General features: G+C 53.8%; 1 protein-coding gene across 4 annotated transcripts; it reads right to left on the bottom strand.

The window, feature by feature from the left end:
• Positions 1–211: 211 nt before the first annotated feature.
• Positions 212–8,560, bottom strand: YIPF5 (Yip1 domain family member 5). Of its 4 annotated transcripts, none has more exons than XM_041397928.1 (6): positions 8,389–8,560; positions 7,968–8,082; positions 6,631–6,803; positions 5,615–5,760; positions 2,068–2,249; positions 212–1,257 (listed from the first exon to the last, which is right to left on the bottom strand). In XM_041397928.1, the coding sequence occupies exons 2-6, from the start codon at positions 8,066–8,068 to the stop codon at positions 1,095–1,097; spliced, it is 765 nt and encodes a 254-aa protein (XP_041253862.1). In that variant the 5' UTR covers positions 8,069–8,082; positions 8,389–8,560; the 3' UTR covers positions 212–1,094. The 4 variants fall into 4 exon arrangements, with proteins under 4 accessions (XP_041253862.1, XP_041253861.1, XP_041253863.1 ...); XM_041397927.1 differs by having other exon boundaries at positions 7,968–8,076; positions 8,389–8,559; XM_041397929.1 differs by lacking the exon at positions 8,389–8,560 and adding an exon at positions 8,313–8,337 and having other exon boundaries at positions 7,968–8,076.
• Between the last annotated feature and the right edge of the window lie 3,293 nt (positions 8,561–11,853).

The following is an 11,853-nucleotide window of genomic DNA, read 5'->3' as shown; positions in this document are numbered from 1 at the left end:
ATCCTAGAACTGTGTTTAATCAGGCTCATTAGCAATCATTGCTATTGATCTGCACACACACAGGACAGGAGCTCCCTCCTGCTCTTCACTCCCTGTAGCCAACACCAAATCCACCCAATGAATTCAATTTTAAATGTGTTTTTGTTTCAACATGAAACTTTCTATTTTAGTAACTGAACATCAAAAATAAAGGCTAGGAAAATCAAACACCTTTTTCAAAATTTAAGGAAAATTTAATCAATATGCCTTAAATTATTTTACAATAACTACAATACTGACAAGCATAACGTTTTCCAAATGGTGTTTTCCTTGGAAGCACTGTGAGAGAGATTCCTCTTCATCCATCCAGCAGAATGTGCACCATGAGGGAAGGAACCTCTGCCCACGTCCTTCAGAAACCCCAGTTAACATAAAGCTACAGACACCCCAAGGTGGGCATGTTTCAAGTGTGACAGAATCACAGATCCCTTTCACTTTTAAGCATCTGTTTTCTACTTCATAATTTAAGTATCTTAAATCCTGAAATACTCTCACAGCAAATGAACAAATAATTGAGACTGGAGAGCTTAGGAGGATATTGGTTAAAATACAGGAAATACTCTAATTACTTTTGTTCATTTGTGCATTTTTGGTGAGAGGGGTCAGGAAACAGGTTCCCCTTTCCTGCAGATTTATCCAGAGTCCCCCAGATCCATGGCAGCTCCTTTAACTGTTTTGGATAAAAATCTACCAATTTGTAACTGCAACCCTTCGCCCTCCCCTACAAAACAAAACAAAACAAAATGAACAAAAATCACAACCCTCAAATAAACAACCAAAAGTTACTTTTTCTAAATATCTAGGAATGGGAAAGAAATCACAGGAACTTGATAAGCATGAACACGTATTAAAGCTCTGGACTCTCCAGGTCATTGAAAACAGTATTCAAGGTCCTAAAAAAGTGAACACGAGACATTTTCCATTGTTCCAGGTGATTCAAACAGGTCTAAGTTTCATGATAGCAACACGAGACAGTTGTTTGCAGCTGTTTCTGGTCCAAGTCCATGTTCCAAGCTGGGATTTTCCTTTTGGCCCTGCTGTCCCCCAGAGTCTGTTCAGAAGACGGAGATGAGGGCGAACACTCCGTACAGCAACGCGCAGGGATAGGCCACGAGCAGCTGCTGGCCCTCCATGGCTAAGGCAGAGATAAAGATCTTGGAAGCAGAAAAGCTGCACCAGCCAATAATTCCAGCCGTGAGAATAATCCCCATCATGCCCCTGGAAAGGCAGAAAGAAGAGAATTCCTGTGAGCCCTGTGTATATCCACCTGCAGGAGTCAGACCTGGACTCATCCAACACCTTGTACAGGTCCTGGGATGAATTTCAGCATTTGGCTTTAAATGAAACAGTCCTGCTAAAAACACTGGGCAGGCCCTGGCACAGGGTGCCCAGAGCAGCTGTGGCTGCCCCTGGATCCCTGGCAGTGCCAAGGCCAGGCTGGACATGGGCTGGGAGCAGCCTGGGACAGTGGGAGGTGTCCCTGCCATGGCAGGGGTGGCACTGGATGGGCTTTCCCAAGCCAAACCATTCTGGGATTCTAGAATTTTAGAACAGTATCAGTCAATTATGATGGTAGAAAGCCCCCTCAAAATTAACTCTATGCATATGAAAATTTCAAAGCAGTGACTAATAGAACTGTGCTAAGCTGTTTCTTTGCAGTCCCTAAATTTGCAGAGCCAAGACGAATCATTCTCATTTTCTTGTATTTGTAAAATCCTAATTTGTGTCTTCAATAACAATTACTTTCAGACTTTACAGGTGCTGAGACCCATCAGATTCAAAACTGGCTGAAAACAAACCTGAGATTGCTCTTGGAGTCTAAGTGCTCAAAAACTGTTTAATGACTTGGAGGTAAAGCCAGGATTCACCCCCCAGTAAATACCTGAAGCCATTGATAATTAATCCTTGCCCTTCCTGAAGATTCCTGTCACACTCAAATGATACACAGCTCCAGCACAGAAGGTGCAACCCCTCTCAGTGATTGCCCTGCCCCTGTCAGGAGGAATCTGTGCCCGGGGCAGCACTTACTGCAGCGAGAAGACGATGGCGAAGGAGGAGAGCAGGATCATGGGCAGCAGGCAGTAGCCCAGCACGCTGGCCACGCAGCCGAAGGACACGCCGGTCACGCTCATCAGGTTCAGCAGGCAGAACATGCCCAGGCAGCCGATGGCGCTGATCCCGTACACGTAGCCGAACTGGATCTTGCCAGCCTGCAGCCGGGCACGGCACGGGGTCAGCACGGCGGGATGGGGGACGGGGTGGGGCGGGATGGGGTCGGGATGGACCCACACGGGGTGGACCCAGCACGGGGTGGAACCAGCATGGGATGGGGTCAGGATCGAACCAGCATGGGATGGGGTCAGGATGGGGTCAGGATGGAACCAGCACGGGATGGACCCAGCACGGGATGGGGTCAGGATGGGGTCAGGATGGAACCAGCACAGGATGGACCCAGCACGGGATGGAACCAGCATGGGATGGAACCAGCACGGGATGGGGTCAGGATGGGGTCAGGATGGAACCAGCACAGGATGGGGTCAGGATGGGGTCGGGATGGACCCAGCACGGGATGGGGTCAGGATGGGATGGAACCAGCACGGGATGGACCCAGCACGGGATGGGGTCAGGATGGACCCAGCACAGGATGGGATCAGGATGGGGTCGGGATGGGGTCAGGATGGACCCAGCACAGGGTGGAACCAGCATGGGATGGACCCAGCACGGGATGGGATCAGGATGGGGTCGGGATGGACCCAGCACGGGATGGACCCAGCACAGGATTGGGTCAGGATGGAACCAGCACAGGATGGGATCAGGATCTAACCAGCATGGGATGGGGTCAGGATGGGGTCAGGATTGGGGTCGGGATGGGGTCGGGGTGGAACCAGCACGGGGTGGGATCAGGATGGAACCAGGATGGAACCAGTACAGGATGGATCCAGCACAGGATGGGGTCAGGATGGAACCAGCACAGGATGGACCCAGCACGGGATGGAACCAGCATGGGATGGAACCAGCACGGGATGGGGTCAGGATGGGGTCAGGATGGACCCAGCATGGGATAGGATCAGGATTGAACCAGCATGGGATGGGGTCAGGATGGGGTCAGGATGGAACCAGCACGGGATGGACCCAGCACGGGATGGGGTCAGGATGGGGTCAGGATGGAACCAGCACAGGATGGACCCAGCACGGGATGGAACCAGCATGGGATGGAACCAGCACGGGATGGGGTCAGGATGGGGTCAGGATGGACCCAGCATGGGATAGGATCAGGATTGAACCAGCATGGGATGGGGTCAGGATGGGGTCAGGATGGAACCAGCACGGGATAGGATCAGGATGGAACCAGCATGGGATGGGGTCAGGATGGGGTCAGGATGGAACCAGCACAGGATGGGGTCAGCACAGGATGAGATTCAGGATGGGGTCGGGATGGACCCAGCACGGGATGGACCCAGCACAGGATTGGGTCAGGATGGAACCAGCACAGGATGGGATCAGGATCTAACCAGCATGGGATGGGGTCAGGATGGGGTCAGGATTGGGGTCGGGATGGGGTCGGGGTGGAACCAGCACGGGGTGGGATCAGGATGGAACCAGGATGGAACCAGTACAGGATGGACCCAGCACAGGATTGGGTCAGGATGGAACCAGCACAGGATGGGATCAGGATCGAACCAGCATGGGATGGGGTCAGGATGGGGTCAGGATGGGGTCAGGATTGGGGTCGGGATGGGGTCGGGGTGGAACCAGCACGGGGTGGGATCAGGATGGAACCAGGATGGAACCAGTACAGGATGGATCCAGCACAGGATGGGGTCAGGATGGAACCAGCACAGGATGGACCCAGCACGGGATGGAACCAGCATGGGATGGAACCAGCACGGGATGGGGTCAGGATGGAACCAGCAAAGGATGGGGGTCAGGATGGAACTGGGTCAGGATTGCAGTCAGGATGGAACCAGAATGGAACCAGCACAGGATGGGACCAGGATGGGGTCAGGATGGAGCCAGCCCAGGATGGAACCAGCCCAGGATGAGATCAGGATGGAACTGGGTCAGGATTGCAGTCAGGATGGAACCAGAATGGAACCAGCACAGGATGGGACCAGGATGGGGTCAGGATGGAACCAACCCAGGATGGAACCAGCCCAGGAACAGATCTACCCACCCTGGAACACGGCAGGGGTGGGCACAGGCACTGCCCCCCAGCCCCAGCTCCCTCACTCCTACCCCACGTGGAGTGTTTCCCCCCAGAGTCCCAGGACACCTCATGCTCCAGGAGCCTGGAATTCCTCCTGACTCTGTGGATCTCAATGAACAGGTTCTGATCTGGTGGCTGTTCTCTGATCTCAGCCCAGGAGCTGTTCAGGGTTTAATCAAGGACTTCTTGTGCTGATTACTTGCAATAATGATCTTTACACAACTGGTGTGTAAAGACAACAAAACTAATGCAGGAACTTCTTGGCAAACCCAGAGCTGAAGTCCTTTAATTTGTGGTAGAATGCACGAAGTTATGGCGCAAAGAAAATTATTCTAAAATTATTCAGGAACAGCTGAGGCTGAGCTGCCACGCACTGGGTGTGAACTTGGGATTAGCTGAGGGAGATTTTAAAAAGCCAAACCCAAACTTTGTTTGTTCACAAGCACAAGGGAAGCACATGTGGGTTATGTCCATGTGTTCTGGTCATCTCCAGGTTTTCCCAGGCTGAGACTGCTGCTTCCCCTGCAGGACCTGCCCAAGGCACCCCTGCAGGACACAGAGCTGTGCTGTGTCCCCCTCCAACAACTTCCAAACTGCATGTGCTTAGACCCAGCTCTCCTCCTTCCCAAGCAGCACAGGAAACAATCACACCTGCTGCAACCTCTGTGCCAGGCTCAGCCCACTTCCCTTCACCACATTCCATGGATTTTTTTGAAAAGCACACAGGAGAAATAAATTTTTAGGAAAAGGAAATCCAAACGTATCTATAATAAACATGTTCATTAATTTGACTGGCCTACTTTCCATAAATAGAAGTTACTTATTAAAGTAGGCTTGAAGGCCCCTTGGTACCAAAGTGTGTTTTAACTGTCACAGCAATGTGAAATTTTAGGCAGAAATGACAAGCAGTGCCTGAAGCATTTAAAGCTAGAACAGATTAAAACCCCTGAAGCTTTCAATGCCAAGGAACACTGTTTGCTGTCATCTGTGAGCCATTAAAGCACAATTATTCCAATTAAGCTCAGTTAGAAAAAGTGACCAGGCTCCAGCAGTGCCAGGCCCACTGAGCAGCACAAAGTGTGAGAGCAGGTTTGCTCCAGAGTGACCTGACACTGCAGTCCCACCTGGTGTGACAGAGCTCATCCATCCCAGCAGGGTGAGAGGCCCCAGCCCCTCTCCCATTCACACACAGATTTCTGTCCTGTGCAGGGTGAGGAGCTGCACTCCGACCACCCCTGGGGGTCCCTTCCCACTCAGCACACTCCATGAAAAGGAAGAGCTTTCCTGGCCCCCGTGCCCAGACTCCAGCAGCCCTGTGGCACGTGTCCCAGCACAGCTGTGCCCAGCAGCCCCGTGGCAGTGCCTCACCAGCAGCAGGGTGGCCCCAAAGGCCAGGCAGAAGACCATGGGCCCGGCCAGGTCCGTCTCGTTCATGATGGTGCCATCAGCCACCTTCAGGGGGTGCAGCACCGTTAGTGTTTTCTGCCAGATGTGGTCGAAATTGATCCCCAATTCTGCAAGTGAACAGAACGTGGATTTCATTTCTTTCCTTCCTGGCTGCCCCACTCGCTCCCCTCTTTGTCTTCCCTGCTTCTCCCCCAGACCCGTGGTGGGCACCAGGGAACTGAGCCCTCCCCTGTTTCCTCCTGCTGCCTCCACACATTCCCAGTCTCAGGTGCTGGGAAGTGCCCAGGTGGTTTCTGAAGGACCCAAGCACAGAGTTCTGGGTTCACAGAGATCCTTTCAGCCCAGTTCCAGTTTTATTTATGTAAATAAAGTAATATTTAATAAAAAAGCCCAGGGGGTGGAAGGTATCGTGCCTGGGGACAGGTGACAGATGCCTGTCTCTCCACCCTGTAACACTGACGGTTTATTCAGTTGTTTGGAACTGAAAAATAACAGAAATAAGCTGGAAACTGATCCCAGCAAGCCAGACTTAGCTGAATATCCAGCCTGGCACTTTGCACAGGCTGTACTCCACACAGGTGCTTCTGCAGCATTTAGCATTCCTTGTTAGCAATGAAACACTCCTGCTCTAACCAAGAATCAACTCACAGCACCTGCAGGCACGTATTTTACAGAGTGGGCAGTTACAATTATTATTTACAACATGAGGAATATTAAGTGTTTTGCCACAAAGTCAGGCCTCCCAGTTAACTGATTTAATCTGCACACACAGCAGCTGGTGTGAAGCAAGAAAGCACAAATGTCCAACTGCAGAAGTTCACAGGGATTTCACATGCCAAAATGCAGGTTAAAAAAAAAAAAATCAATGAGAATTTCAAACGCACTGAGCACTCCCAGCAGCAGGGACTCCACACTCTGCTACCAACTTACCCCCAAACTAGGAGGAGTTCTGGATTTAGGCCACAGCAAAGTTATACCTTCTAATAGCGGAGGCTCATCCTCGAAGTTGCTTCCATAAAAAGACTGTGCTGAGGCTGGAGTGTAGCCCTGTGTGGGCTGGTAGATCTGCCCCGTGTAGGGCTGCTGCTGCTGCATCATGTCATGGGGCACAAAGGCAGCCTGCTGGGGGTACTCGTAGCCTCCATAGGGCCTGCAAAGCACAACCCCACGTTAGGGCACACCCAGAGCTGCTGCTGAGACACCTCCTGCAAGGCAAAGCTTGTTCCAGTCAGTATGTCACAGCCAACCCTTCCTTCTGCCTTGAAAAGTTCCATGATGTGATCCCACAGGTCCTCCACAAAAAGCCCCAATCAAAGCCACCCTCTGCCCCACACAACTCTTCAGGTATTATTGCCACTAATCCATCCCATGTCTCACCACAGAGATTTCCATAAACATTTCCAAAGTCTTTAACTATGGAAAGAGAAGGGAAATGCAGAACTGCTCGTGTTAGCAGAGCCAGCCCCAGCACAGGGGGCACCTTTGTTCAGGTCACAAAGGGCACTGACCTGCTCCATCCATCTCAGGGATCACACGGAGGGACCAAAGCCCTCAGCCCAAGGCTGGATGTTCACACGGGGCTGCCAGGATCCCCCTGCCCCTGGAACACCCACCACACCTCCCTGCTGAGCCTGGGAGCCACCAGGACATTGCAGGCTCACTTAGGTGACACTAATTCCTAGTTCCCAAGTGAGTGACTGGAGATGGAGCTGCAGAAGAACAGTATTTCTTCTCCCAAGGACATGCAGATCACTCATATCATTAAGATTGTTCTTATAACTTGTCCTTCAGTCTTCTAACACTTGCTCTGAAATCTACCAGGCAGAGAATTGAACACAAAATTCCTTTAGACTGCCATTTACAGAGAGTTCAGCTCTCCATCCAACACAACAACCAGGACTCATTTCCAGAAACCAGCAGCTGGCCGAAGTGCCAAACCTTTCCTGGAGACACAGACTGTCCTAAGAAGTATCCTAAGGAAGCCTAGAGGAGAGCTGGAGAGGGACTTTGAACAAGGGCCTAGAGTGCCAGGACAAGGGGAATGACTTCCCAATGTCAGAGGGCAGGGATGGATGGGATATTGGGAAATAATCGCTCCCTGGCAGGGCGGGCAGGCCTGGCACAGGGTGCCCAGAGCAGCTGTGGCTGCCCCTGGATCCCTGGCAGTGCCAAGGCCAGGCTGGACACTGGGGCTGGGAGCAGCCTGGCACAGTGGGAGGTGTCCCTGCCACGGCAGGGGTGGGACGGGCTAAGATTTGGGGTTCCCCCGAGCCGTTCCCCGGGATGCCGAGCCCGGGCAGGGCACACGAGTTACTTGCTGTACTGCCGCCCGGTGTAGTCGTAGGGCTGCGCCTGGTCCTCGATGCTGTAACTGCTCTGGAAGAATTCGGTGTTGAAGCTGTCGAACCCGGACATCGCCCCCTCTGCAAGAGACCGGCGAGGCGGGTTGCGGCCGGCCCGAACCGGCCCCGCGCGCCGCCGCCCCTGTTGAAGCTGTCGAACCCGGACATCGCCCCCTCTGCAAGAGACCGGCGAGGCGGGTTGCGGCCGGCCCGAACCGGCCCCGCGCGCCGCCCCCCCTCCCCGCCGCGGGCCCGGCACCTCGCGCTGCGCCGGGCGCCCGGCCGCCGCTCCGCCCCGTGCCCCGTTACCCCGTTACCCCGGGCTGTCTCTGCCCCGCGCTCCCGGCCGCTGCCTCCCCGGGTCCCGCTGCCTCCCCGGGGTCCCGGCCCCACCTGCGGCCCCGGCCCGGCCCCGCTCCGCTCCCGCCGCCGCGGCCCCTGCGACGTGTCACGGCCGCGCCTCCACTTCCGGGACACCGCGCGCCGCTCCGCGCACGCGCGGGACGGGGCGGCCCCGGGACGGCCCCAGCTCGGTCCCGCCTCAGGCTCGGCCCCGGTCCTGCCTCCGCCTCAGCCCCGGACCCGCCTCAGCGCCGGTCCCGCCTCAGCCCCTCCTCAGCCCCGGACCCGCCTCGGCCCTGGTCCCGCCTCAGCCCCTCCTCAGCCCCGGACCCGCCTCAGCGCCGGTCCCGTCTCAGCCCCGGCCCTCCCTCAGCCCCGGACCCGCCTCAGCCCCGGCCCTCCCTCAGCCCTCCCTCAGCCCGGCCCGCCCTCGAGGCCAGGCTCAGCCACACGGGGTCGGTGTGGCTCCGGTGCAGCGGCTTCACTCCCTTTCACATGTCCACAAGAAATATCGAGGCCAGGCTCAGCCACACGGGGTCGGTGTGGCTCCGGTGCAGCGGCTTCGCTGCCTTTCACATGTCCACAAGAAATTTCCTGTGCCACACAAAAATAGCTTTGCTAGAGCTGTGGGTCGTTTTGTCTTGTAACAGCCCGGCTGTTGGCCCACCCCTCCCAAATAAGCTGCAGGACCTGGGAATGCGGGGCCCATGAGGAAAACATGACTGGCGCTGTGAACACACTCTCATGTGAAGAAGCTCCTTTTAGGGTCATTCGCTGTTTATCCCCAGGGCTGGGGAAAAGGATTTTAGCAGGCTGTTAACCAGGATTTGTTTTTATTAACTCTCCCATGTCCCAGAGCTGAGCACAGGGAGGAGAGGCCATGCTTTGCTGGCTGAGGCGGCAGTCAGGGAAAGCCCCGGCTGAGGAAGCACGGCTAAAGCTTCCGAATGAGCCGACCAGGACTGCTGCTTTGTCCCTGTTTCACCCCTCGCTGAAGGGCTGTGTGGTGACGAGGCTCAGAGTACACCAGAACCAGTTTCCATGCCGTGCATGATGTACTCTGAGCTCTGCCTGCCTCCGGAGCCGAGCACCAGCCGTGGGGGCACACGACATTACGCAGGCCCTGTTCCTGCTTTAAGTACGTGTAGGTTTTTCCTTTGGTTTTTTAAATTCATTTTGGCTCAGGACACAGTTACAGTCATTTTGTTACAACTCGTGTAGGTAATATTCTGCTGGTGAAATGACTGTTTTTAAATTGCAGCCCTGTTCCAAATCTCACCTACAAAGCAGATCTGACGGTGCAGAGTCCATGGCACTGCTGAGAACAGGCTCCCAGGAAATGTGTCACTTTGTAGAGCTGAGTGGAGTACAGTGCAGAATAACAGCCACGGAAAACAGGGATCAGTAACTGTGCAGTAAGCTGCTCCATGCAAATTTACACTTCAGGAGCATTAGTGTTTGCAGGCTGAGAAGATGCCAGCGTTCATGCACAGTGTGCGGGCTGCATCTGATGGCTGCGGCTTAGTGCCCCTCGGCTGAGCTGTGACTCGCTGCAGCTCACTGGGCAGGGAAATGAGACCCAAACCCCAGGCACTGGGCTGTGTAATTGGGACCTGCTGGGGAAACTCTCTTTGCCTTTGAGAAACCTGTTTGGGTTTGCTTAGATTATTAGAATTTCCTGTCGGCTTAGGTCGAGCTTTCATTGATGAGCTCTCCCTGCATCAAGCATCTCAGCACTGCTGTAGGGAGTCACGGGATGGACTCCCAGCCCTCCGGGGCAGGGGATGCTCTGACACAGCCCCTGGGTTCAAGGGGAGGGCAGGCACTGCAGCTGCACAGCTGCTCCTTCCCCAAGGTTTGGGGAGGGCAGGCACTGCAGCTGCACAGCTGCTCCTTCCCCAAGGTTTGGGGAGGGCAGGCACTGCAGCTGCACAGCTGCTCCTTCCCCAAGCTTTGGGGAGGGCAGCCCATGGACTGCCTGGAGCTGCAGCCTGGGAGGCACCAAACACCACACACCACACACCAAACACCAAACACCACACACCACACACCAAACACCACACACCACACACCAAACACCACACACCAAACACCACACACCAAACACCAAACACCAAACACCAGACACCATACCCCCAACAGCAGACACCAAACACAAACACCACACACCACACACCACACACCACACACCAAACACCACACACCACACACCAAACACCACACACCAAACACCAAACACCAAACAGCAGGCACCATCCCTTCGCCGAGGCACCAGCTCCAGCTGCACTGGGGGCTACCACACAATGCCAGAATCCCACACTGCTTTGGGGTGGAAAGGACCTTAAAACTCACCCCATCCGTAGCCCAGATTGCTCCAGGCCCCGCCTGGACAGGGAATTTGGATTTGCAAGAGACCTTGAAATGGCTCCAACCTGGGAAGGGTAAAAGTACTCATAAAAGTACTCAGTCAGTACACGGGTTACATAGTGCTGGTGTCATGATAATGCTACCAAAGCTTTGTTTTAGCTGTAATGTTAAAAAAGTTAATTACTTTAATTACACCAGTGTTAATAACAGAATAATTTGAATCAGACTGAGAATAAAAGTATTATTCAAAGAACTCTGGAGGAATGGGAGGATGGGAAAGGAGAGGAGGAAGATGTCTGCTGAAACAGGCCTTCTTATGGCAGAACTTGAAAGGGAGGAAGGAAGCGCCGTGCAGAGGGGAGACTGAAAGCAGCGATTTTTGTTTGATTTTAATCCTTGGTTGCCGGTGTCCATGAGGTCTGTGCCTGCCTGCACATGCTGGTTCTCTCGGGGTCAGGGCTGTTTGCCTAGCAGATTGCTTTGTTGAACAGTGGCCGTGGAATTCCAAAGGAGTTGTCAGCACACATATATCAATTATTCTCCAGAATGTTCCCCGATGTGCAGTGATTGATATGGAGATCACTGGAACATGATTCCCTGGTACTGGCAGCTTTCGGAAGGCTCAGACCTTGTGCTGTGTGTGTGCTGTGGGCCTGGTGTTGGCCAGAAGGAGCAAAGGTTTCTGTGCAGGAGCTGTGACCCCTCTCTGTGCGATGCACGATGGCAGAAAGCGATGTCGTGTCTCCATTTGAGCCTTGCTCCCAGCCTGTGCTCGCATCCTGAGCAGCTGGGAAAGCTGCTCTTCCCCTTTGCTTGTTTGGGATGAAAATACATTATGCACTTGAGTTATGAATAAAAGATCAAGGGCAAATCTGTGTAATGCTTTACTCTGTGAATAAACCCGCCTTCATGGCACTCACGCTCTTTGCTGGAAGATCCTTTCTCAGGGACACTCAGCCATTTAGTGTGGCTTTATGCTTTTTTCTTCAAAGTGAAAGATTTGTTAGGGCTTCCCATTTGCACGTACTGCTGGATTTGAGCAGAAGAGAATTTCACTGTGTGTAATTCACACTGCTGGATCAGGGGATAATCTCTGATTTAGCTCGGTATCACTTGTTCTTGCCTGGCTTGCCTTGCAGGGAGCTCAGT

This window comes from Onychostruthus taczanowskii, unplaced genomic scaffold (genome assembly GCF_017590055.1).
Source record: "Onychostruthus taczanowskii isolate IOZ18803 unplaced genomic scaffold, ASM1759005v1 scaffold14, whole genome shotgun sequence".
Classification (NCBI taxonomy): Eukaryota; Metazoa; Chordata; class Aves; order Passeriformes; family Passeridae; genus Onychostruthus; species Onychostruthus taczanowskii.
The sequence above is the reverse complement of the archived record's forward strand: the minus strand, read 5'-3'. Positions and strand labels throughout refer to the sequence as shown.